This window comes from Gallinula chloropus (assembly GCF_964237585.1).
Source record: "Gallinula chloropus genome assembly, chromosome: 13".
NCBI lineage: Eukaryota > Metazoa > Chordata > Aves > Gruiformes > Rallidae > Gallinula > Gallinula chloropus.
Window position 1 is genome coordinate 20,460,630 of NC_140098.1, and position 27,698 is coordinate 20,488,327.

General features: G+C 48.2%; 1 protein-coding gene across 1 annotated transcript in view; it reads right to left on the bottom strand.

Annotated features, from left to right (window-relative positions):
• AMFR (autocrine motility factor receptor) overlaps positions 1-26,721 on the bottom strand; it is a 28,824-nt gene extending 2,103 nt beyond the window's left edge. Inside the window, exons 1-13 of the mRNA XM_084270097.1 lie at positions 26,424-26,721; positions 24,887-24,979; positions 22,831-22,995; positions 20,863-21,015; positions 16,478-16,518; positions 15,592-15,724; positions 14,936-15,069; positions 12,075-12,185; positions 9,128-9,318; positions 6,968-7,071; positions 5,268-5,402; positions 4,275-4,358; positions 680-864 (exon numbers count right to left, since the gene is read on the bottom strand). Of these exons, the coding sequence (XP_084126223.1) occupies positions 680-864; positions 4,275-4,358; positions 5,268-5,402; positions 6,968-7,071; positions 9,128-9,318; positions 12,075-12,185; positions 14,936-15,069; positions 15,592-15,724; positions 16,478-16,518; positions 20,863-21,015; positions 22,831-22,995; positions 24,887-24,979; positions 26,424-26,663 (1,769 nt within the window). The 5' untranslated portion in view covers positions 26,664-26,721. The remainder of the gene's footprint in view (positions 1-679; positions 865-4,274; positions 4,359-5,267; positions 5,403-6,967; positions 7,072-9,127; positions 9,319-12,074; positions 12,186-14,935; positions 15,070-15,591; positions 15,725-16,477; positions 16,519-20,862; positions 21,016-22,830; positions 22,996-24,886; positions 24,980-26,423) is intronic.
• Between the last annotated feature and the right edge of the window lie 977 nt (positions 26,722-27,698).

Genomic DNA, 27,698 nt, shown 5'->3' on the forward strand with positions numbered 1-27,698 from the left:
AGGGTAAGGTAAGGCAGAACCACAAGCAAGCAGCTGCCAGAATTAACGTCCCAACGAGACAGAGCAGTTTGCGAGCCCACAGCTGCTCGGCACAGGGAAGGGACCAGTGATGTTCACCCACATGACTGGAACTCAAATGAGAGAAGTCACCACAAGGCACCTGTTACTGGTGGGGTAAAGGGAGCAGCTCTCCTTGGGGACTCTCTCCCCAGCAGTGTTGACTTGCTGGTGGTGAGCTCCTCTGGCATGCTTTAGGAAGGACACAACTTTGTGCTGCTTTATGCTTGAAGATATTTGCACCGATTTCTGAAAGAGCAGAGCGGGCTAGCAACCCCAGCACAGGAGAGCTAGAGGACTCAGTGCAAGTCATGCATTCTTGTGGTGGGCTCAGACTAAAGCCTACAGAAGCTGGAGAAACCACCCTGTGATTTCAAAGAGCTTTGGATCAGTCCCTTTTAGAGGGCTGCATACATGCTGGGGCACGTGGCGCTAGCACAGGCCTGGGTGTATCGGCAACAGTTGTCCCACAGAGAGCCCCAAGCCTGCCACAGCAGATGCACTCACACCTCTTACTACCTTTTGCACCAACCCAGGCTTTCAATGGTCATCATCCATTTGAAACCCAAAGCCACAGAACTACAACTGAGCAGCCAGGCTGGAGTTTTAGGGAGGAACGTACTTTCGAGCTTGCTGCAACAAGTCCTCCTTCCGCTGAACCAGCATGCGCTGCCTTTCGTCAGCTGACTTGGAAAAGCGACTCCCCCGCGCCTCGAAATCTTCCGCTTCACTCGGCTCCGCTTCCATCTCACTGAATTCCACCATTTCTTCCAGCCTGGAGTTGAGTTCAAGTGGCACTCTCTCAGTCTAAGAGGAAAGGAAAGAAAAAAAAAAAGGCGTTGAGTCTTTGCCAAATTTTCTAACAGGGAAATTGTTCATCTTCACACCAAACCCAGAGGGTACAGAGAACCGCTGCTTTCTGAGACATCAGAAGAATCACAGAACTGTAGGGGTCGGAAGGGACCTCCGGAGCCTATCAGGTCCAACCCCCCTGCCAAAGCAGGGTCCCTGGGCAGGTCACACAGGTCGGCGTCCAGACGGGTCTGGAATCTCTCCAGAGAAGGAGACTCCACACCCCCTGAGCAGCCTGTCCCAGGGCTCCCTCACCCTCACTGGGAAGAAGTTCTTCCCCATATTGGTGCAGAAGTCCCTGTGCTCCAGCTTCAGGCCATCACCCCTTGTCCTGTCCCCACAGACACTGAGAAGAGGCTGGCCATTTCCCCCTGTGTCCCACACTTCAGATATTGATAACCATTATTCAGATCCCCTCTCAGGCTTCTTTTTCCAAGGCTGAACAGCCCCAGGTCACTCAGCCATCCTGGGAGATGCTCCAGGCCCTTAAATCAACTTTTCAGCCCTCTGCTGGACTCTCTCCAGGAGATCCCTGTCTTTTTTATACCAAGGAGCCCAGAACTGGACACAATACTCCAGGTAGGGCCTGACCAGGGCAGAGCAGAGTGGGAGGATCACCTCCTTTGACCTGGTGGCCACAACCAGACTCTCACCTCCCGTACACCCCAGGTGCTGGGGGGCTCCTTTGAAAATCCCAGCCAAAATACAGGACAGAGCTAATTCAAACCACGTTCCAAAAGCCCGTATTCCCTAACACTGTATCTCTGTGGCCATGTTTGAAAGCAATCTCAAAGGCAAATGTTAATTACTCATCATTAATGCTCTATGAAGATGGGGCATTTGAAACAGTCAGGTTCTGCAGGCGACTTGAGAAGCAACACAACAGTAATGAGATGACCAAACTGAAATCCGGATACGAAGGGAAGAACAGGGAATATATTCCCAAAGAGGGTGTGCGCTCCAGAAGGGAATTTATGAGGCTTCAGTTCAGCAGGCTCTGCAACACTCCAAACTATGACATACTGGGGCTGCTGGAGCAAGGCTGGCAGCTATCCCGAGCACGGTGTGTCAGTAAGGGAAGCTGGCAGCCCCACACGTAGGGCCTCTTCACCCCTGACAGCTGGCCAGCAACGTGGACGTGAAAATGGAGCTGATGAATGAGGCTGCTGGAGATCTAGCATAGGTGAAACAGTGTATGCTGATCACACCCTGTCACGTAGCATCAGATCAGCTCCACGATGGAGGAGCAAGATGTTACTACGTGTGGCAGCATCAAGAAACAAATCACCTCCACAGAGGGCTTTAGGCTTTAGCCATCACTTGGCATCCTAGAGGATTACTCGAACAAGGAGGATGAATCAGAGGGGCGTGAGCCGAGCCAGCACCCAACACCTCATTTTGGGCCTTTGCTACACCCGCCGCAGGAGCCTCGACAGCCGGTTTTGCAGCCAAGCGAAGACAAAACACACGTCACTTCCCATCAGCTACACAAAGCAAGTGGGAATGGCGGGGCCCAAGCCAGGGCAGGACCAACACCCCAACCTCAAATACTCTTCAGGCAGTTTCAGCAACACCCATGGCTTCCCAGCATGCTCCCTACATCATGCCCCACAGTAATGCACCGGGGTACTGCTGGGCTGCCTTAAAGCAACGCCACAGAGTTACAGAAACAGATGTCCCCCGGTACAGGATAATCTCCATGTCCACTTCAGCACAGGCAAATAGCAGCTTGCAGGGAGTAGCTCGAGCTGCTTGGGGATCTGTTCTTACAGGGAGTAACAGCCAAGTCAGAAGAGAGAGGAGGGATGGCAAACACGACAGGGATGGAGAGCAAGTGCACAGAGCATTACAGAACCACAGTACTGTAGGGGTTGGAAGGGACCTCCAAAGATCATTGAGTCCAACTCCCCTGCCAAAGCAGGGTCCCTAGGACAGGTTGCACAGGTAGACAGAATCACAGAATTGCAGGGGTTGGAATGGACCTCCAGAAATAGGTTACACACGCTGCTGGAGCAACAGCATTTCAGTGCATGACTGAAGCGAAGTATGTGCGTGGCATCTTGCTCGGCATGCGGGCCAGGACTGTTAGAAGCAGCCAATGTTTAGAGCATTATCTCAGGAACCTTTAACAGGATTTATACTGCCATGGTGCTCTGAGATGTCTGAGTCTGAGTTACCCTTATGTTATGTCAGCACTGACATCCCAAAGCTCCCAGCAACATTTGGTGGGGAGGAATAAAACTGGTCATTATCTTAATTCTATCTAGAGTTCAAAGATGGTAAGTCATAACATGATGTGTGGCACAGAGGAAAGCCAACGCTGCTCAGGAAGAAGGGTTCTTGTATTTGAGCACATCAGCTCCCTACAGAAGTGTTTTTTCCAAGAAGCAGAACTCCATCGGGTCTGTCACTCACCATTGGAGATCCAGAAAGATGCTCAGCGGGGTATGTTGACTTTAAAACTAAAATAATCAAAGACAAGAGCTGGAAAGATTGCAAAACCTACTCTAAGGCTGCAGCAGAAAACAACTAGAGTTGCCATGCTCTCTCTCAGGGACTGTGTCATAAAGTGTGACGTCACACCTATCCATCACTTGAAAATTCAAGTCTCACCCAGAGGAGACGATGGCTTCTTACATCCCTTCCCACTCATGTTTAAGAAGTTGCTAAAAAAATAAGTAAAAAAAAAAAATGAAGCACAACCTGCTGATGAAACTTGTTTGCTGTCAGACCTTTCCCTGCAGACAAGAGTTTGACTGACAACAGCAACAATTTCTTTCTGGCAAGAAGAAAGAGAACATCTACGACACACCAGGTGCCGCACTCAAAACCTTCCTGCCACATTTTAGCCAGTACATGCCACTTAATAAAGGCCTTAGGGAAGAACAGCAAAGCCCACCCTTGTGTGTAAAAGGGCTCTTGATCCTGTCCACATCCCATTCCATTCACACCAAAGCACCCCAAGTCTCCAAGTGCTTCCTCCAGAACACAAAGCAATTCTTATTCCCAGCAGAGAAACACCACTCATTTTAAGGGAAGCATCTGGGGACAGACACAGTGAGAGTGGGAAGAGGAAGAAGAGCAGAGCATCCATGTTCCAGAGATGGGCACAGGCCTGACCAGATGCAAACAGAGATGTGGTGGTCTTCTGTTCTTTGGTTCACCTTAGAGCACTCTGCTTCTTGGAGGAAGGAGAGAAGCACACAGATAATTCTCTACAGGAGCACCATGCTGAAGTCGGCATTATCCTGGGATGTAGGGCAACGAAAAGCTGTCACCAACCTGCCCTGCAACCAAACCAAATGCATTTTATCTCTCCACACAGCTGCTAATTGTGCTTTTTGCCCACTTTGATGCCAGATTACCTGTGTGACAGCTTCAGTATCCTCCTGATCAGTACTGTGCCGTTCCACAGAGCTGCTCGATGCAGGCCGAATGCTATCTGCACGCTGCAATGCAAGCAGGGGGGTTTAACACAGTGCATGGAACTGCAAACCAAACCCAAGTGCCCTGAACACATTCCCACTCTGCCCTCTGCAACGTCACGCGTCACGTCCAATTTAGAAAGGGGTAAGTTAGCAATAAACAGTGTGCACTGTGCTGAGAGAGAGTTCCCTCTGCTCCCCCACACACAGACTCCAGATAACAGCACTATCTGATGTGCACAAGAGCAGAATTCAATCTTCTCAGCAACAGAAACACTGTCCCCAGACTGCTTCACTGAAATCTGCTATCGCTAATTAAGAACAAGGCATCATTTCCCCGACTGCTTTCTTTGCAGAAACCCTTCCTAAGTGATACAATTCAATTATCTGTCAGCAGAGAAATCAACTGGAAATGTTCTAAAGGCTCTGCACAAGAGCAACCAAGAAGAGCTGCTTTAACTGAGCAAATATTTGTCTCTACTCTAGCTGGGACATTTTCAATGTATTTTTGGTACATGACTGAATATACTGCATTTAAAGAGATTTAAACAAAGAAAAAACAAATCCTGAGCGTTTTTTTTACTAGAATTTGGTGCTATATACTGTGCTCCAGACTCTACAGGCAAGCACTCTGCACATCCTGCAGTCCAATCACACTAAGCAGAGGCAAGCTATAGGGCATGGATGGCAGATTCTGACTCTCTTTCCTAAAGAAAACACCCCATGGTGCAAATGGATAATGTTAAACCCACCTGAGACCCCTCCTGATAGGTTAAAAGGCCTTTCTTTAAGGGCCACAGCAAGGAACAGATACATACACCTCCATAACACCTTCAACGTACCCCCTTTGTGCCCCTCACTCACAATTACCAGGCACAGTTCTGCAGTAATCAAGCAGATCAATCATTTTAGGTGCATGGTCTTATGACTCACCTGTGTGGGAAAAGGCACCTGGATGCGCCCTTCTAGGATGTTGTCCGTGGTGATCTCCACAGATCGGGTTAGCTGCAGATCCTGCAGAACTAAATGATAAGGGACCTGAGGGAACATCTCCTGAATCTGATGGGCCTGGAGAAAACAAGGTTTACACGGTATGAGCAGTAAATACAAGTTAGCTGGGAAGTATCTCAACAGACAGAGGTTAAAAAAACCCAACAAGCAGGTCACAGATACTGTCTGTGATATGATAACCCACATGCAGAAAGAAATGCCAGGCTGGTGTTGGCTTACAGGGCAGTGTTTTGACTCCACTGAAGCCAACAAGCAAAACTGCATCTCCTATGGAGACACCACACGGTCCTGAAATTTCAGTTCCTGAAAGTGCTTCTAGAGGCACAAAGGCTCTAAAAGCTTCCCAACCTCCTCCCTATGACAGCCTTTTTAATAAAGACCTATACAATATTCACAAGTGACTGGAAGTTAGATCAACACTGGGGCAAGAAAAAGAAATCGTTTTCCTTTGCCCAAGACAGGTTCCAAAATGGTACTGGTAAGGACAAGCAGGGTAAGTTTTGATCCCCTCATCTCTCCAGCCACCCTGCCCACGAATCAGTTAAACAGGGTCTGAGAGCTCACGTAAATTGAACTGGAGTTGTCAGGGAATTGTTGTTATCAAATTTCAAGTTGCTTAAATAATTCCCAAATTAAAGAGAGAAAAGTAAGAGAGCAGACAAATAAATATTACACTTTTAGAGTCCAACAGCTAGACTTCATTAAATATTAAAATCTGTGTTTTAACTGGTGCTGAAAATTATGGTGGGGGTGGGAATGGGAACAGTAACAATAAGAGGAGAAGAGTGGAAGGAGTTTTGAGAGCAAAGCAAAAACTATGCCCCCACCAACGAGTTCAAACACAAGCAGCTACAGCCAACTTAACTCTGGTGTACTAACTTGTGATCAGAACCACCGATTTAGCATTTCATGGAGAGTTCCTGCATATTTAACTAGTCAATCATCTGCCAACACCTTCACTCTTCCCTGCCTGCCCTGCTTCATACCCCCTTGTCCCGCTGCAGCTGAATCAGCAGCACAGGCTGTGGGAGAGATCTCACACTCAGGAAACGTCCCCACTTTCACAGAACACCTCATGGAACATTCATTAATATGCTGTAGCACACGGTTGCTTTAAGAACTCAAAGGAAATGGTGCTTCTCTAAGAAAGAGGCCACATCCTGCTCTTTTTGTACTGCGTTAAGACTGCTTATGTACACAGCCAAACAAACCTCAACACTCCTGTCTATCATCATCATGCATGGGTGAGAGCTGACCATGATAAGGAGCACCCCACCTCACACCGGCCAGGCACACACACAGAAACAGTGTGTTCAGAGCTCAGTGCTACTGAAAACAAATACTAAAGAAATGTAAAGCTGCATATGGGTTCAATCAGTTACTGCTCACCCAAGGACAAGCTTACTTACCTCCAGACCTGTTCTTTTACATCTGCACATTTGAAACAGCACACAGCCCTAACTTCACTAAAATAAAGCTGCTCTCACCCCAAAAAACAGCTTCCACGTAGCATCTAAAGACCGTTTCGACTTCCTGCCCCCATGTTCTCTGCCTACAAGTCCCTCTTCCCCCCCACAACACTACCAGGGAGGCTGAGGTGCAAGGTGTTAAAGCAGGCTTACCATAGCATTAAGTTGGGAGTTGCTGGCTTGCGCGATACCGAGGATGTTTGTGGTATGCATCACTTCCACCGAAAAGCTGGGCAGCCAGCTGGCGATTCGAGAGCCTAGTGAGAAATCACCCAGAAAATCAAGCAAGAAAATTAAGTTCTCAGCAAAAAAAAAGTACTTTTATATGTATTTTACATTAAGTCTTTGTATTTCCACAAGGGACACACGGGGAGTTCTGCAGTGCAACTCATCCCTAAGTTCTCCCAAACACGGAGGTGGCTGGAGTCGTCAGTAACTGCCCTGTTGTTGTAGCATAACAATCTGAGGGCCAGAAGAGGATCAAGAAAATAAAACACCCTTGTTTTGTTGGTTTAATATTCACATTAGAGGGAAAATTAAAATAATCCAGAGCCAAATTCAGTCCTGGAATACATGAGTAATTCCAACAGTTTTCCTAAACAGGCTGAATCTGGCCCCAAAACAGGTCAGCTACACGTGGCTGTTATCACTAAGACAATATGACTACACAGGGTCCCAGTGTAACCAGACAAAGTGCCTGCTGCGATCGCGTGCTTAGGCTCAGAGTAAAGCACACAGCCAGCTGGCTCCCTCTGCCCCTGCATTCCCATTTAAATAAACACAGGGGTTGCTCTATGCCACTTCTCCTCCCGCCTCTGCCGTAATTCCGCAGGACTCCGAGCCACAGGAGAGCACCGCACAGGACAGCTACCAGGAACCAGAGTGGAATTCTCAATAGAAATGTCCCTTGGAGGCCTAAAGCACCATGTAAGAAGCTATGAGCCAGTCTCAGCGTACCCAGAAATGTCTGGCCCTTCTCTGCCCATTATTCTCCCCATGCAATTTCCAACGACCACAAAACCAGCACAGACGAAGAACAGGTCCCTGTGTCAGTTCTCAGCTACATTATGTCAGCTCCACAAGGACAGAGCCCAAAGCTGATTATCTCCATCAGCAAAACCTACTGGAGAGCAACAGGACTGCATCCAAACACCTGAGGACCCATGTAAGACAGGTACCCGCCAATACCAAAATCATACAGGAAACCCTGGAAGGTGAGCAACAGGACTTCTCTTTGGGAGTAAGTTTGCTGCACACACAAAACTCACCACAGTCTGAAATCCCATCTGCTCTGTGAGGACTTAAGGCACAACAGTGGGGGGAAAAAGAAAAATAAAGGGAGGAAAAAAGGGCAAACGTAAAACTCTTCTGGTTACATGATTCCTTCTAAGGAATCTTCCTTCTAAGCGTCCATGGGCTTCTGCGCCTAGCCAAGTTCTACAAGTTTCTTGCAAGCCAAGTGGCAAGTGGACTTTTGACAACCTCACTTCAGCTAGGGACAGGGGAAAGATCAACTTTTAGACTTCAACACGCTGGTTGTTTTTTTTCCTCTTTGACTGTCACTGATTAACCAGCCTCCTGGCAACCAAGTGAGACACATAAAAGTCCCATCCCGTTGGTCAACACGGCGCACAACATGTTAAAGCTGCTAACCACCACCAGTCAAGGAGAAAGGAGCACTTGTAAAAAGCTCTTCAAGAACCTCTGTAGCTCTGGACAACCTCAGGCACACTTACCTGAGTTCTTGCAAAAGAGCAGTCAGAAACACACGTTTGAATCACAGAACCATTCCTGTCCTATGCTAAACCATATCCCTAAGAACCTCATCTACCCTTTTATTAAACACCTCCAAGGATGGTGACTCAAGCTCCTCCCTGGGCAGCCTGTTCTATATCCTGACTACTCTTTCAGTGAAGCATTTCTTCCTAACATCTGATCTGACCCTGCCCTGGCACAGCTTGAGGCCATTTCCCCTTGTCCCATCTCCTGTCCCCTGGCTGAAGAGACCATCGTCCACCTCTCTACACCTTCCTGCCAGGTCAGTGTAGGCAGCAATAAGGCCTCCCCTCAGCCTCCTCTTCTCCAGGCTGAACACCCCCAGCTCCCTCAGCTGCTCCTCATATGATTTGCTCTCCAGCCCCTTCCCCAGCCTGGTTGCCCTTCTCTGGACACGCTCCAGGACCAATGAGACAGATGCAAGCAGAGGCACAGTTTAAATTTCAACTGAAACACGGACATAATTCCCTGCTGCAGACAACTGTTCACTTCATATATTTGGGGAAGGGCATCAAGCATCAAATCTGCTTAGCTCACCATCAAAGTGGAAGAAGTGATTGTGCTGGTTCAAGCGTGGTCTGCCCTCTGCCACTGCCACAGGGACCAGGTTCTCATCCAGATTCTCCCTCTGGTGATCGTCCCTCACGTGATGGCTGTCAGTGATATTAAGGGACATTCTGCAGGTCGGGCAAGACGTGTCTTGTTCCAGCCAGGACCGCAAGCACGAGCTGGCAGGAAAACAGTAACATTATGGTGAGCTTGCAGCATTTTTCCAAGACATCAGCAGCACCAGTACATCTAGCAGCTGCAGCATAATCTGTAGAGAACATCAACAAACACACACGGACCGCTCAGAGATAATTTGTGAGGTACGCTTGACGAGCTCCTGATGACTCTGGAATAGGATTCTTCTTTCTTTCAGCTGAAAGTGCTCAAGTGTTCACTTGTTATAAATATTTATCACAAATTTAAAATACCCTCCAAATTTGTTACTGTTCCCCCCGTGTCTCCCCAGGTTTCACCTGGAAGGGGAAACAAGGCGTTTCTCTTCTCCCAACAGACAAAAAACAACTGGACAGGTATTTAAAATACACTGACACTCATTCACAGCAGTTCTGCCAGTGTGATGTGGCAGTGGCACCTCCCAAGCTTATCAAGTATCTCTTCAAAAACACTGATACCCAAACAGCCACTCCAGGAGCACTCTGAACAGGTTATTAACACTAACCAGAGCTGTGCCATTACAGTGTGTGCTGAACTCTGAACGTTTGGTGTCTTGCAGAAAGCTAGAAGCATTTGAAACGTGGGTTTAGACACTCAGAGCTGTGCCTGCTTTTTGATTCAGGCTGATATAACCTGCTTGTGGTATTTGCTGGCATGCTAAACCTGATCTTCAGTACGGAAGAACTAGATTTCACAGAGCTGAATATGTCCCAGTTTTATACACTTGCAGGGTGGGGTTTTTTTGGGTTGTTTTTTTCCCAGCAGAAGCTCCCAAAACACTTCAGAAAGGTAGGGACATCGAAAAAGGTCAAATAAACCCATTTCCCAAATTGTCTGTTTGCAAAGGGAGTAAAGGCACAGGCCAGAGGTTTGGGCTGACAGCAAGGACAAAGCTCTAACGGCCAGACTGCAGCAAAGTCCAGGAAGCAAGCCCTCTGCTCACTCTTGAAGCTGTGGCATACTGACCTATAGCCCAAGTGTTTTCCATCATATTTAAACAGTAGGATAAGCAGCATTCAGAAACAACAACGATGGGGTTCCCAGAAACAACCACAGCACTACAACAAAAACCTACCACCATCCCACCGCCTTGACAACCAGCACGTTAGCACTGCCAACACTGTCCAGCTTCACCTCCATCCCTACAGCAAAACCACCCTGCACACTGCAAACTCAAACCTCTGCTACAGCTCCACTCAAAAGGGGCGGCTGTGAAACACCCAGAGTGACAGAAACCACTACCACCAGAAGAACCAACTACCAGAGCAACAACTCCTTTGAAATTACTTCCTAAAAGGTAAAGGAGAGAGTTTCAGCAGAGGCTAAAAGATTCAGACCCCCGCTCCCAATTAAACTCCCTTAATATACAGGCACAGAGCTGGTCTCAGCAATGTCAGCCTTCCCTGCCATCTTCTCTTCTATTCCAAATAAATGGCTAGGAAAAGAAGTCCCATGTAAACGAGGGCAGACACATTTTTTTAGTCTGTTGGCAATGTCACCCAGCTTTTATGAAGAGAGAAGCCATTCTTAGGTTGGAAAGAGGCTTATTCATTACATCTGGCTTTCTGTGCGAGCGTACGTCACCCACTGTAACATGCTCCCTCCCTAAACACACCGAGGAAGCAAGTGTAACTTAGCTCTGGAGAAAAATACAAAAGGATCCTTTTAGACACAGAGAAAACAAGTTTCTGAAGAGAAGACCCTGGGCTTCTCAAGTGCTCGGTAAGTGATTAAACATTCATGGGATTCAGCGGCTCTGGCAGAGGAGTTTCTGCTACGGAGGCACATTATCTCATTAGAGACTTCTTGGAACACAGATAAATATTTATGGCAAGGCTTGTCACAAATGACAACAAATTAGCAGACAGATTATAACTTCTGGTTTGACAGTTACCAGAAAACTAAAAAGCTCTTTGCAGAAAGGAATCTGCTCCTATGACACCACAGGGAGGATTTAACTGACCCACGCACGCCAATCGCACGGCACTTCAGAAACTCCCGGATCTCCCCTCACTTTTCAGCAGGAGCACGAAAATGTAAGACCTAAGAAAAGGCACATCTAGCTCAGCACGTTGCCTCCACAAGCATGTGCTGCAACTCAATCACAAGCCAGAACTGCAAGAAACAGTATGTAAAGAGATCCCCTGGCCTCCTGGTTCACCGCTTTGGGACCTCTTCAGTTAATTTCATTAACCTCTTTTATAGCCCTGACGAGCTCATCCCTCCCCCCGCCCCATGAAATCACATAACGGGATCTGGTGTCCACAACCATCCTGGAGGACTCATCACCATCCAAGGATATATAAAAAGACTCCTCTTCTCTTTCAAGCTGGTATCTGAAAGGTACTTAAGGATCTAACTCCAAATTTTTCTTCCTCACCTGAAAAGGGAGACACCCTCGGGGAAGAGGCGATGATGCAGAGGATAAAGTAAGGGGTGAAGAGCGTGCTGCGCCAAGCGGTTACACAGCGAGGCAGGGGACAGGCTTGCAGCTGAGATAGCTTAACTCCACACTAGCTACCCATAGTTGACAAGACGTATACTCTTAGTTTGGGGTGGAAAAAGAATGCACCAGGTTAAACAACTCAAACATCAAAGCGACCAAAGCGAAGGCGACTTGTACTTCATTAGAAGCAGACCAAGACAGCCCAGGCAGTGAGCAAGCACGGCCAGCTTCATGTGTAGTGGCTTACTACCCATCCTGCTGTAACTTTCAGGCATGCCCACACATCCCTTCCTCTCTCCAGCCCCAGAAACGTACTTGTGAAAGAGATGGCCGCAGGGGAGTTTCCGTGCGGATTGCATGGAGTCCCAGCAAATGGCACAGTCGTCGTTATTGACTGCCAGCTCCTCCGGCGTCGCGACTGCAAACCTACAAAGATAAAGGAAGAGACAAAAGTGATGAGGACACCAGCTCAGCATGGCCTCCTGCACCAAGAAAACCTTACCCCCTACACTACCTTCTCCTTGGGAGACATGAGACAGCAGCTCTGCTATTTTTTTCTGTAACTCAAGCTCATGCTGCAAAGGGGAACACACACACACACACACACACACATACACACTCCCCTCCTGTGCCTTCATCCAGGCACTCTTCTTGCACATCTCTGCCTACATGCAAAAAGCTTTGACTTCAAGTCTTCCAAGAAGTACGATCATTAGGCTGAGAACCTCAAGTCATAATCTGTATAGATTTGACTTATGTCAGTTTTCTAAATGAGTTTTAATAGCTGTACCCATTAAGGTGCCTTCTTGGGATCATAAGCATTTATGGTCTAATTTTGGCCTCCAATTTTGCCAACCCCCATTTGTCTTTAAAGAAAGGAAATAAAAAAATCAAACTACAGCACCATGCAGCAGCTGCTACCTGCTACCCAAACGCTGACAGCACAGAGGTGAGTGGCCTAACAACATTTCACAGTACTGCTGGTGTGGAATACACCTGAAATACTACTACATAAATACAGGGAGCTTGCTGCCACTGGCAGCTTCAGGAAGAAGCTGGAATGTGGTTCTTCCAGAACAATCAGAATGACAGAAACGTATCAAGTCACTCAGAGCAGAAGTCTGAGACACTTGCAACTCACACAGCTTTGTGAGCAGCTTAAAGGGTTTTAGCAGCTGCATCTTACTGGGAAATAACAACAATGCATTGGGAATTCATTCTATTATTTACAGAACTGTAGGGGTTGGAAGGGAGCTCCAGAGCTCATTGAGTCCAACCCCCCTGCCAAAGCAGGGTCCCTAGGACAGGTCACACAGGTCAGTGTGCAGACGGGTCTGAAATATCTCCAGAGAAGGAGACTCCACACCCCCTGGGCAGCCTGTCCCAGGGCTCCCTCACCCTCACCGGGAAGAAGTTCTTCCCCATATTGGTGCAGAACTCCCTGTGCTCCAGCTTGAGGCCATCACCCCTTGTCCTGTCCCCACAGACACTGAGAATCATAGAATCGTCGAATGGTCTGGGTTGGAAGGGACCCCAAGGATCACAGAGTTCCAACCCCCTGCCACAGGCTGGGCCACCAACCTCCAGGCCTGGAGCTACACAAGTTTGCCCAGGGCCCCATCCAACCTGGCCTTGAACACCCCCAGGGACAGGGCATCCACCATCTCTCTGGGCAGCCTGTTCCAGAACCTTGCTACTCTCTCTGTAAAAAACTTCCCTCCAATATCTAATTTAAACCTTCCCTCCTTTAGCTTTAATCCATTCCCCCTTGTCCTGCCATTGTCTACCCTTTTAAAGTTGATTCCACTCCTGTTTCTCTGCTCCCTTCAGGTACTGGAAGGCCTTCTCTTCTCCAGGCTGAACAAGCGCAGCTCCCTCAGCCTCTCTTCATAGGGGAGGTGCTCCAGCCCTCTGATCATCTTCATGGCCTCCTCTGAACCCTCTCTCTACATCTTTCTTGTATTGTGGGCCCCAGATCTGGACACAGTACTCCAGATGAGTAGGGCCCATGAGGGCTGGCCGTTTTCCCCATGTCCCACACTTCAGATATTGATAACCACTGATCAGATCCCCTCTCAAGCTTCTTTTCCCAAGGCTGAACAGCCCCAGCTCACTCAGCCTTTCCTAGCAGGGGAGATGCTCCAGTCCTTTAATCACCTCTGCTGGACTCTCTCCAGGAGATCCCTGTCTTTTTTGTACTGGGGAGCCCAGAACTGGACGCAATGCTCCAGGTGAGGTCTGACCAGGGCAGAGTAGAGGGGATCACCTCCTTTGAGCTGCTGGCCACGCTCCTTTTAATGCACCCCAGCATTATGCAGCTCTCAATCTGATATTACAGCCATTAAATGACTTTTCACAAAGAAATCCTGGAGAATTTCAAGAGAAGTCAGTCCTCTTCACCTGCACTACAGCAGCAGCATCAGAGCCAGCCAAACCCACTTAAGTGCACAACAAAAAAGGAATCACAATGTACAGAAAGAGTAAAACTCCCTGTTGCTCTTAAGATTAAGGACACAGGTGAGTTATAAAACATGGGATCAGAGACACAGCAGCACTTGGCACAACAGCAGGTGTTAGCAGGTGCCTCTGTTTCTCTACATTGCCTCAATACAGGGGGACAGACTACAGCAATCCCAAGGCGCTCTCAGCTCGACTACAAGTAGAATCTGTTTAGACTCAGCTTCAGCTTTAACATAAACATACTTAAAGCTGGGCAGGTTTTAATTAATATTTTGATTTCATTTCGGGCAGTAATTTCATTAGGCCATACCAATCAGTTAAGAACATTTATTTCTATCATGGCCCCAGCCAATATCTGACAACTGAAACAGGCAGAGCTCTGCAGAGCTTCTGTCACCCCGCCAGCGCAGTATACAAGACAGGAATCATTGGACAGGGGAGGGAGTTCACTTGTTGCCAGTAATATGTTAGTAGTAATACTGCTATTCCTACAAATCTGTTCAAACCACACATGGTATTCCTAGGAACAAATAAAACAGGTAAAAACATACTCTGAAGTATCAAGACTTCAGAGCCAGATTTGCAAGACTGCATCACTCCAGCTTACACCATGCCATCGTGCACCAAAGGAATGCTAAAGAACCCAAACTTATTCATCAGGATCCTCTCTCCTCCAAGATCCACATCAAGATCCCAGAGCAAATAAAGAGGCTCACCTAGCCTCCATGTTTCCAACCACACGCAGGTAGTTCTTGTGCCGACGAATTCTTCGTTGAACCTCGTGAAACAGGTAGCGCAGCTGCATGAAAATCACCAGGCTTGCCATCGACAGCCAGATGTTGCCAAAGAGCTTTGGAAGAAACCAGAACAGTGATTAGAAACAAGAAAAAAAGCCTCCACGAGGAACTGCATCGTGTCTTAAGAGAAAGAGGAATCAAGAAACCAGCACTGAAGAATTCTTCTTCCGCTGACAGCACCACCGTGTTCTCAGGTATTCCCCCTCGTCACCTCTCACTCGTTACAAATTAAGCAGCACAGCATCTGCACTAGGGAAAAACTGCATTCAGTCCCCATCAGCTCACTGTCCCCTGCTGCCAGTGAAAAGAATTCCCTCTGATATTACTCAACAGCAAAGCAAACTAAACACCTATTAAAGAGATAATTACAGGGTACTTAATACTCCGTAACGAAGTTACACAGGGGGAAAGAATGCCAGAACCCCCCCACACTGCATTTTCCTCTTTATTTAAATAACCTCTCTGTAATATTTGGTTCCTAAAATAAGCAAAGCAAAAAAAAATATCTGAAATACCCAGTACCCTTAGTTTGAAAGCCAGTCTATTTGCTCAAGATTATGTCCAGTATTCCATACCAGCATGTGAATATGATGCATCAAGTCCAGGGAAAGCAAGGTCAGCTCCATGACAAAATCTGTGTAGTAGACGTAAGTGCCTTTGCCCTCCCATGTTCCTTCATGGTTGAGATCCCACAGATGAATTACATATCTGCAAGAGCAAGAAAATTAATGGCATTCTGTCCTTTCTGTTAAACAGTATCGCCAGCATTCGAACCGCTTCATCATCTTGTCTGGATATGGGTTCCCTGCCCTTCCTAAACCCAGTGCCCACACTCTGGGTTTTCCTGGGAGGGTTTTTCTTCATGTCACTCCTTTCAAACTGCAACATTTTAAAAAGGCAAAAAGCAATCAATGCTTTAGCCCACACTGGCATTACAAATGCCACCAGCTGACAGAGAAGATGTAGCATTTGCTAAAAACCTCCTGCCTGTCCTGAAAGTCAGCCTTGGGATTGTAATTAAGGCCAGAGACCCATTTTTTCAGTTTCTCAGGTGAGGCGTTAGGGCTCAGCAGTGATCTGGACAAAGAGGTTCTGCACTACAAGTCACATCCTACATACACACAGACCAGATATGTGTGTATGCTGCTTTGTCAAAGAAAAAGTTCTGCAGATGAAGATCTTAAAAGAAACCTGGTAGGATGAGATGAAGTAGCACAGGATAACCCTCCTACAGCAGCACCAGCCCATTTTAATCCATCCTCAAGCTATTAGCACCCACTAAAGCTATCCCTGCGTTGCAGATTTCATTCTTACAGACAGCATGGGCTGAAGTTAGCCCCCTGTGCCCATCTCCAAACACGCATTTGCAATTCCATGAGGTAATTGCATACACCTCTTAAGTCAACAGGCTGCACACAGGATCTTCTTCAACAACCACCCCACCAAACAGAAGGTACTCACCGTAAAATCACATGAGCGGTCCTGACTGTCACAAGCAGAGACTGTGGAAGAAGAGGGGAGGGAAAAGGGGTAAGTTAACAAACAACATCCTGGCTGGGATTTAGTGGTTTTATAGCTAAAGGGCTAAAATACAAAGTGCATGAACCTGAAGTGCGCACAAAATACCTGTGACAGACATGAAGCTTATAAATAAATATGGCAGGAATTGTTCTCAAACACACAGTGTGCCTGGAACAGCCACTAGCATCACTGCTGCTAAGTGTCGCTTTTTCTTACCGCTCCGTGAGCGTCAAGGCTACAATCCCACAAACCACCTCTCCTCATCCCACCACTCAAGGAAATGGGAAGAACCAAGTAACAGCAGGAATCTGAGGAAGAACCATGGAAGTGCTTTCAAATAATTTCCCCCCTTTGCTGAGATGTGAACACTGCAAAACTGACTTCTCTCTTTAATAGAGCTTACCCCTCAGCTACACGCAGGCGAAAATATGGAGTATGTATCAAAAAGTCTAAGTAGATTAGAAGTGTAAAGGTGATTTACCAGAAAAAGCTGCTTCTAGAATACCCAAACAAATGTCCACAGACTCATATCATCTACAAAACATGCCCCCCCCACCTCTCTTAACTGCTCAGGGGCCACATTGCCCCCTGCCTCCGCTGCATCCTCCCAGGGAAAGAAAATGGGACAGAGCCTGCCCAGGCTACCCTGTCCTTAACAGGGGCCAAATGACACCAAGAAGCAGGGGATTTGTAACAAGCCACCCAAACCATTTCTGTAAGACTGCTCTGATGGCGTGCCTTTGGAGAGAGGACTAAAACCAGAACAGAATTATCAAACAGTTAACTTCTCAATGTAGTGAGAAAACAGCTGGTTTGAATAATTCTCCCATCTGTAAAAAGCATTCTTAAAATGTTTCTATGCATATTTAACCCTTAGCAATAGCCATCAAATCTGCCAGCTGTTCATTAACAGTTAAAGTAAGTGTTTACTAGCACTTAAAGTAAGTGTTCCTGTGTGATCTTTTATCCAAGGGCTTCAAGATAAGGTGCACCCATCATTCAAATAACACCCAGAAAAAAAAAAAGCCAGGAAGATGGCAGCAAGTCACCTAGCACGGTGTGCTGCTCTCATCACAAACACCTTTCATAAAGAGATTAGCACACTAGCTGCTCCTGCGAGGCACCTCTTGTGTCTCCTGTTACTCCACATATGGGCATCAGAGAGACTACACCTTGTTTCCACCAGGTTTTGTCTACAGAGAAGCTCTGAACAGACCACAGACAAGGAGTAAATACGTCCCAAACTCTAACTGTGCGGGTGGTGAGACGAAACGGCTGCCTGAGCTGCTGGGTGGATATGACGCTGAGCTCACATCTGTGCCAAAACAGTACACAGGGCATGAAGTCTCTGACAAAGACAACACCTGCCAGGTAGAAATCCTGTCTGTGCAACTTTTGAGAAGTTAAAATCTAAGTCAGCACTTGGAACCTGTGGCATTTCGCCAGTTCCCTTTCACTCACTGTTCTGTTGCCAAGACAGTATTTAGACTGGTTAGCACCGCAGCAGCAAGAGCATCAAAGTTAGAACAACTTAGTGCTAGCACAAATCTGGTCAGGGTGCTGGTCCCCACTTCCTCTCGTTTCCAGACATGCATTTCAGTGTTCTGACTCAAGAAACACTTCTCAGAAGGTACAATGTTACATCACGAGTTGCACAACTCCATCATCTGAGGTTCTAAACGTACAGCGGGACGTTTTCAGCGCCGGCACCTCAAGAGCTCTGCTCCGCTGCACGCACCCTGCACAGAACTGCAGGGGTCAGAAGGGACCTCCAGAGATCATCAGGTCCAACCCCCTGCCAAAGCAGGGTCCCCAGGACAGGTTGCACAGAGAGGCATCCGGACGGGTCTGGAATCTCTCCAGAGAAGGAGACTCCACACCCCCAGGCAGCCTGTCCCAGGGCTCTGTCACCATCACTGGGAAGAAGTTCTTCCCCACATTGGTGCAGAACTCCCTGTGCTCCAACTTGAGGCCATCACCCCTTGACCTGTCCCCACAGACCACTGGGAAGAGGCTGGTCTTTTCTATGTCCCTTATCCCCCTGGGACTCTGTGACACTGGCAGATACCAGTCACATAGGTTAGCACACACCACTTGAAGGCACTCAAACCCTAAAATAACAGATGTGGCATGAGAAGCTACACAGGGAAACACACTACTGCCTGTGAGGTTCAGTTCTAAGGTTGGAGCAGCTATTACATAGCCTTAACATGAGGTACAAAACAGGATCAGAGCATGGCTGCCATCAGAACGGAGTAATTCTTTCTTACGACAAAGAAAGGTGCAAAGGTAAGACCACTGGACATTACTTGCTCTCCTACAATTCTCAAATACCACATTTTAAAGCAAAAACCCCACCTTAATGTGTACTCAAAAATTACCAACTGTTCTTATTTGACCTTCTTTGGGCATTCGCCCATTTCACATCCAGCCTTTGCAGGGAAGAAAACGCTGACAAACTACTCAGAACAAGGCAAAGCCTAACTAAAACCTGAGAAAAACATCCATATTGCTCTACTGAAAGCCCCGAGGCAGCACACTAAATCGATGTTTGCAGAGTCAGGAGAGAGATGAATAGCTTAATGTAACTTAATGTAATTAAATACACGCTAATGGAATACACTTGGCAGTGTCCCTCTCCCTCCTCACACAAGCCAGCGCCAGGAAAACATTTTGGGCTGCAAGATTTAATGCCTTTTTTTGCTGAGAGCTTGAGGAACCACCACGAGGTGTCACCGCTAGTACCTCTACACACAGAAACCCAAAGGGTTTCTTGCCCTTACACAAGGTGCTCCTGGGGACCCAACCCTGGCAGAGCATATTTAAGAGGACAAGCTTATATGTGGGGAGGTTAAAACAGACCAGAATCCTCCTGTTTGGAAGAAAATCCAGAAGGGGAATGGGAGAAAGGTCTAGAAAACAACTAGCAGGGTAAAGAAGAGTAAACAGGGAATGATTCTTTGTGGGTGTTCACCCTAAATGTATGAGGAGGCAGCTGGAAGGTCCAGAACAACTAGAAAAGCTCTTTTGTGTGCACAAAGCCAAGTTAAACCTGCCTCTGGATACTGCGGAGGCCAAAGCTCAATAAACAATCAGACAACCTTCCAGAGTCCATCAGAGGCTATCAAACCCCACAAGCTTGTGCAACACTCAGCTCATGGGCCAATCTGAAGGCCAGCTCTGCAAGCAAGGGTGGGAGAGACCCTTTCTGCTGTCCAGCGATGGCACAGCAGGCTGAACAGACCCACGGCCTGGCTGAGGACCGCTCCCTTACGCTGACAGAGCCACTCCTTTGTTGCTAAGCAGATAGAACAGCTCCCACAGAAATTAAGAGCTGGGCCTCATCCTGCAACCCAACACACTTTGACAACCACACAGTGCAGCAGTAATGAGACCACACTTTGGCACTGGAAGCCTCCCTGATAAACCTGGCCCATGCTGGGATGAGGCTGATACATCCTTCTGCCAAGGCAAGATAAGAGATGCCAACGAGACCCCACCTAGCAGGGACACTGGCAGATCTTCAACACCCTGCCACTGGGTCACTGCAAATCTGGCCCTGCAGATGCTCGTATTTAGGGAAAAATAAACAGACAAGTTAAGAACTGAACTGTGCTGGGACCAGCACCCTGTGGAGATCAGAAAATGAACCGTACGCGCTGCTTGTTACGTGAACGAAGGACACGCTAACACGACGTACCTGCAATTAATTACACCGGTCACCGCCCCGCTGTTAGGATTATCACTTCCTCAGCTCAAGCACCACCACCCATCCCAACACCAAAACCAGCCTGAGGTTCGCTCCACAAACATACTGATGTTTACTCCACGCTCCAAAGGGCTGAGGAGAGCACAAAACAGGAGCTGCTCATCTGAGCAGAGACGCATCTCTCCACACAAACATGAGCCAATCCCTCGGGCATGCCTTAGGGAAAGGCTGTCAGGCTCGTTCTTTTTTTGGGAGGAATAGAATAGAGAATACAACCTCAAAGAGACAGGCTGAGGTGCACGTCATGCTTTCACATACACTCTCTCCCTCTCTCTAGCAGCCATTTCAACTAACCCTCTGTGCATGACGCACAACCATTACTTTTTCATGGGCTGCCATTTGATTTCAGCATCATCTTTGGGATTTACGTTCTCATTCTCTTCTTCAAAGTCTTTTTTTAAGCTGTAAAGAGAGAAAGCACACAGAGCTGGCACCTTGCTTGCATCTTCAGCGTTTCCTCCTTGTGGGGAACGAAAAGAAAACCCACTGCATGCCAAGATACCCCCAAGTGAGGGGCAAAACCAAAGCAGAATCCACAACACATATCAAGTCTCACCTCTGCTGCCATGAAAGCCAAGGTGTGCATGCCATGGGTGTAGCCAACAATGCCACAGATGACTGCTAATCCACAGCAGGACAGGAGCATGGCTATGAGCAGGGTCAGAACTCTGATGTGGCTGCTCATTGGTGTGGTAGGAGAAAATGAAAGCTGCAAAACAAACACAGAAACACAGAGCAATTTAAAGGAGTACTTCATGCACCCTGCCTTCCAGAGTCACCTCACCAAACTAGTCCTTATTCAGGATCATCTTCTGCTTTCTAGAATAAAACCAATGTCACCACCTCAACCATGCAACGATAAATGACAGAGAATAGAGGTGACACCACCAGCTGTCCCAAAGTCTCACTCATCTTGCTGTCACATTCACCAGGCTTTTAAAGCCAGAAGGGATCTGTATGATTATTTGATGTAATGTTTGGATCACCTGCACAAGAAACACCCACTTTCTCACACAGTCGTTTCTGCATAAAACCCACAGCATCTGCTTAGCGTGAACACAGAATCACAGATCAGTTTGAGGGACCTTAAAGACCCCTCAGTGTCACCCCCTGCTACAGCCTGAGCCACCCTCCAGTAGCCCAAGTTGCCCAAAGCCCCATCCAACCTGGCCTTGTTCTAAAACACATGTTTTAGAAAGACACTTGACCATAACATACAGTCTTTGAGCAACAAGAACAACTCTTCTGCCAATTTTTCACCTGACAGCTGATCTGAACTAGTCCAACTTTATCCTCCAGCTTCTAGTTCTTCCAATGCAATTTTCTTCTGGAAGAAAGAGAAATTACCCCCCAAAATTCAACTTGCAGCTGGAGGCTGCTGGACAGTGACTACTGAAAACAGCTGTCTCATTCAACAGCACACACAGTGTATTTATTCCCTGAGTTACCTTAACAGTAGGCTACAGCTAGGCTAAGTCAGAGGTGACCCCAGAGGCAAAGTATTTACATGCTCCATCCCCTTATTTTCAGGGCAGGATGAGGAAGAACAGGACAAGGAAAGGAGGAGCTGCCCAACACTTCTCTCTGGTCAGATTGATGAAGCTGACTCCCACATTTTGTTTTTTAAATTGGTTCTTTCTTCCTTGTTTGTATCTGGTTCAGTTCCACATCCTTTTGCCAGGCAGGTAACACAAGTAGCATCTGGCCAAGTAAAGACTTAGGATACACACTCTGAATGCAGGAGGAATATAAAACCCTTGTGGTTTAACTCAGGCAGCTAAACCAACCCAGGAGCCTGGTTCACTTCTGTCTCAATTTTCCAATCTAGTTCCAAGCTCAGTGCTCAGCTACTTGTGAATTAACACACCCCACTGGATATTAATGAAAGAATTTACAAAGCACAGAGCAACCAAAAGGAAATTCATGGATTCAATTTAGCTCAAACTTTCATTCCAGGACAGAAGAAAACACATGTCCATTACAGATATTTGACAGGCAAGATCTACTGTTCAAATCCCAGTTCCTTCTTCCTCACCAAGCCTTCAACATCTGCACATCTACTGAATTTATTCCTGATATTAACAGAAACTGGGATACAGCTTACAGAGAAGGTCACAGTGTATATTGTAAAGATATCAGCATCTGGTAAACAAGCAGAGAATCCACAGAAACAAGCCTTATGGACCAGTACTGAAGGGTACTGACCTATGGGATATTCTGTTATCAAGGTTTCTTCACTAAGGAGAGCGATGGAGCCACCTCACGGAGTTACGTAACAGTAATTACAGGGCACACACAAGGAGCAATTTATCAAAGAAAATAAGTATCTTCAGCTCCACTGAAGGAGTAAGATTGACACTGCACTTTAAAGCAAGTATTCAAAGCTACTGGGAGGTGCACGTGTTCAGCACCGCAGGGTGGGGAAAAGGACTACACACACCATCAGCTTGTCATCTATCATGAGCCACTGCCAGCACCAGAACTTGCACGCCCCAAAAAGACAGCCCTGCACCAAAACACTCACATATTCAAAGCGATCCTTGCAGAGCTGAACCATAAGATGAAGAAACACAAGTCCAGAGAACCAGAGGCACCACATCACCACTTCTTCCACTGTCTGAACATTCAGCACGCCGAAAATGAAGATGAACTTGTAGAAAATGAAATTCCAGAATTTATCCTTGAGATGCTGCCGAAGAAGACATTTGGTTACTGTAAATGAAGGCACTGACAATCCACGTGTAGAGGGGAAGGGGGTGCAAGAGAAAATAAATTAAACCCCCCCCCAAAAAGACAGAAGTAGAAATGTAACAGTAGGTTAGCAAATGCCTGCTGCATACACACCTTTAATAGTTCTTGGTACCCTTACTGAATTAAAAAGGTATTGGAAACATGAGTAGTCCTTAGCATCTAACTTTTGAACCCCCATAACTGTGCCAGGCAACACACAGCATAGCTTCTTGCCATACTTGTAAAACTTCTTAGCACAAACCAAGTTTGATCTCAGTCTGGTTCTCTACCAAACTGTCCCACAAAACACAAAGTCCTCTTAGCTAGAGCTCCTGCCAATGGTTTGATACACAAGATGCCCAAATAGCCTAGCATTTTGCTTCCAAAAACCTGACAAGAAGTGTGGATGATTAAGAAAAGATGACAGTCTGCTCTTAAAAAGCACAATGCCTACAGCAGAGAATGAGGTGGATGAGCAAGGAAAAAAAAAACCCCAGTAGTCCTACGCACACGCAGTAGGAAAGAAACAATACCATGGTCTCGAGCGAGCCAGCTTGCTGGGGCTAAAAAAACTAATGAAATATGATGTTTTGTTAAAGGACATGAAGAAATCATGAGGAGTTTAATCAGGACAGGTCCAGCACTCCACGATGCTGCCTTTTTTTGGCTGGCCAGTGTCAATAACCAAGGGAACTTCAGCGCCAAGTGAAGCAGACGCCCGCTGCCCAAACACAGGTGGATCCTCACTGCTACTGCTCCTCACTTCGGTTCTGAAGAGGGTAGAGAACAGCCCGGAAGTTCTCTCTGGTTAGAATTCCACATCCTGATAGTCAGCACGGACTGGAATGAAAACCTGGCCCGATGCAGTTTGACAGCACCTTGTTTTTAAGACACTTCACTCTACAGGGCATGAACCACAAAGACAACAGGCTTTGAGAGCGCCACGGCTGTTAATGAAGCTTCACGTGCCTCAGTTCTGTATGCCAAGAATCCCCATTTTTCCTAAAAAAACTGTATTTACACACTTTTTTATCTCTTTTAAGTACATGGACACACTTCAAACCACTGCTACTACACTCATACAGAGCAACTTATGCATCTTTCCTTTTAAAAACCAAACCCAACAGGTATTATTCAAACCACCACCGCTGCCTTTATTTGCTGCAGGATCCTATTTTAAAAAAGCCTGGGCTGAGTCTTTTAAAAGCATTCTCACCTAGCACAAGCACAGGATTAAACAGCTTGAGGCTTCAGCCCTGCTCACCTCCTTTCTCTGGGCATATGCCTGCTTTTTTTCCTATAAACCTAAGGGCAGACAAATCACTCACATGGGGGCTGAGGATGGAAAGCACTTCTCTGGCAGTCCAGGCACAAAACACAGTAAAAGAGAGAACTCGGACTGCCAGCGTCAATAACCAACCACGAAACACAACACAGAAATGCTGCCAAACACAAGCTGAATAGAGGGGAACACTTAATTCAGAAATGAGGGCGCCCTTGTAAGAAATCTGACAAAGTTCATTAAGGAAGCAGGGTTTTCAAGTCGACCTTAAGCTTATAAAATACAAGGGACGACAACAACAACAAAAAAAGCAAAGTTCCCTTCAGAAATACACTGGAAGCTTGTGGCTTGGACACCCTAGCTAACCACAAAGGGCTTCTTGGGCAGACTGGTTTCTGTACGTGCTTATTGGACAGCACTTCCAAAGGCAAGAAGTCAACTGATACAGATTAAGTTGTTCTAAAATTTAGTTTTCTTGGGTATTTTCAAGCAATTCTGTATAGAAAACCACACTGGTTGCACAGTGAGGCATTCTCAACCACCACAAAGCAGCAAACAGCCATCTTACCTGCCTCTCACTGACACGAAGAGGGCCAAACACCATGCACTGGATTAGTTTAGCAACCAACATCAGGAAACAGCAGGCAGTGTTCACTAGCACCTGGAGAGAAATAAAGCAGTCAGTGACAAACACTTTTGCCCTATTTAGAAAGGGAGAGAGAGGAGGGCAAAGAATGAGTCTAACAAAACCCACCATTGTTTGGGAGGGTGAAATTTAAGCCTGGGCTCTTCCAAGTAGCTGATAAGTCACTTAACTTTTTTCTTCTAGAAATACCAGCATGGTTGGCCTGATACACAGGTAAATCCAACAAACCAACCTAGCTCCTCAGGCTAAATTGTTTTCTATAGACCAGCAAATCTCAGCACCAAGGAATGTGGGGGCAAAACCTATGGATCACGGAGATGCTCATTTTGTTTAATGTATGGCTGTTGCCACAACTCCAGCCTGAATCTGTTGTTACAGGAGCAAGATTCAGGTATTGACTTGAAACACACTGAATAACACACGACTATTCTATAAGGGCATTGCCTAAATCCTTCTCAGAGAAACTGCTCTAAAGCAAAGCTGCGAAGAGCAGAATACACAGGCCTGGGAAAATCGCTTCTCACATTTGACACCACCCCTTGTAATTAACTTTTGACCTATAGAGAACCCTAAAATGGGGGGGGGGGGGGGAGTGATGAAGCAGCCTCACCCTGTCATTTATAAAGGACATACAGTCAACCAGTGCTTTTAATTTAAGGTCCCGAGACCAAGTTTAACAGGCTGAATGTGCTCAGTATATTCAAGAACCAGTGCCTCAGTCAACGAAACATGTTTGTAAAGCAAATGTCCAACTGCCACCACCCCTGACTGGCAGGCACGAAGAGTTCAACAGCAACAGCTCGGCGAGGTTTCTGATGTCTTCCTGCCCACCCTTTGTTTCTAGTACAGGAATGATCGAGCCAGGACTCACATGCCACTGCCGGGTTTGGGGTTAGAGCTGAAGTGGTGAGAATACCTGCTCTACGTGGTATTTAGAAAAACCCAAAACAACCCAAGGCAGAGCTCGGCCTTGAGCACCTGAGAGCGTCCCACTGAGACTTCGGGCCGAGCAGGACAGGCAGAGCTCCTGGAGAAGCAAGTGCAGCCCCCGCCAGGCACCGCACCGAAGTGCTCACCCGAACACCGCTCACGGCGAGACTCGGGGACAAGCACAAGCCGAGCTGGCCGGTCAGGCTTTCCCGCAGCCCCGGCACCCCGGCCCCGAGCGGGCCCCGGGCCGGCTGAGCCCGCCTCCCCGCCCGACTGAGCCCGCTCTTTATTCGGAAGCACCGAAGCCGCTCAGGGAGCGCTTTTCAAACGACGATAACGAAACGACCCCCCCTCCGAAGCCCGGCCGGGACAGCCCCGCAGTAAGGAGCCGGCCGAGGCCGCCTCCGGTCCCGTGGCAGGCCGCGGGGCCCACAGCGCCTCTCCGCCAGGCTCAGCCGCCACCCTCCCGGCCCGGCCCACAGGCCCCACCGCCGCCCGGCCCGGCCCGGCCCGGCCGCCCAGGACTTACCCAGACGCAGAGACTGTCGGAGAGCAGGTAGTAGGCGACGTCCAGGGCCCGCGGCCCGCCTCGGCGCGGGGGCTCGGCCGGCTCGCTGCCCGCCGCCTCGCCGTCCGGCGGGGCGCCGCCGGGGGCCTGGCTGAGGGCGCGGTAGGCGCTGAGGCTGGTGCCCAGCAAGGCCAGGGCACTGAGCGCCGTGTACGTGCGAAGGCTGGGCCAGGGGAAGCGCTCCAGGAACAGCAGCGGCATCGCGGAGCCCTCACCGCCGCCCGGGCCCCGGCCCGCCGCACACCCCCGGTTCCTGCGGCCTAGCGCCCGCCCCGCGGCCGCCGCCCCTCCCCGGGGCCGGGCCGGGCCGCCCCCGCTGGAGGCCGTGGAAGGAAACGGACCCAAACCGCCCCTCCCCGCTCCGGCGTCGAGGGCCGCGTCCGCCCGCCCCGTGACAAACGGCTCCTCTGCGCGCTGAGTCACGGCCGGGGCGGTGCTTCGCCCCTGCCCCGCCGGCTGCGGCAGGCGCCGGACCCCCCTCGCCCTGCCCCGCGGCCAGGGGGAGGCTCCGCACCCCAGCAGCCCGCTCGCTCCCGGGGCAGCCTCCGTACAAGCGAAAACCGATGGGGGAGGAGGGAAGGGGGTAAGGGGGCGGGTAGAGGTAATTAGAGGCGTTCCGGCAGCCCCGAAAGCAGAGCCGAGACCGCACTCGCAGCTCTCTTTCAGGGGGAGCTTGGATCAGCTCTTGGTCTGGCACCCACGCTGGAAGGTGAGGGGTGCTGTTCAACCCCAGGCCTTGACAGCAGTGCTCCGGTGCTGCCTATTCGGGTAGCACCTGACTGCCAACCCTCCCCCTGCCCTCACTTCCCTTCTGCACACCCCTGCTACCTTTATTCCCCACCTCTGGCAGCCACCTGAGAAACCATACATTCTGCTAACCATACACCCAGGCCTTCCAGCCACAGGACCCAAACGAACAGCATTAGTGTTGCATTTTCCAGTATTTTTTCATGATCAATCCCATACCACACAGCTCCAATTTAACCAAAGTGCTGGACTGGTGCAATTGCTCTGTGTGTAGCTTACCAGCACGTCTGGCAACAGAACCAAGCACTCTGGGCAAGCTTCAGTTCTCTTGGCAGCGTGTGCGCCCCACCCATGCCTTCAGAAATGCACAAACAACAGTGGATCTTCTGTCAGGGGCAGAATTTTGAAACAAGGCTTTTCAGGAGTTATTAAGCAAAACCAGGGAAGGTTAAAGGCATTAGGAAGTGACACATCCAACTGCAAATGATC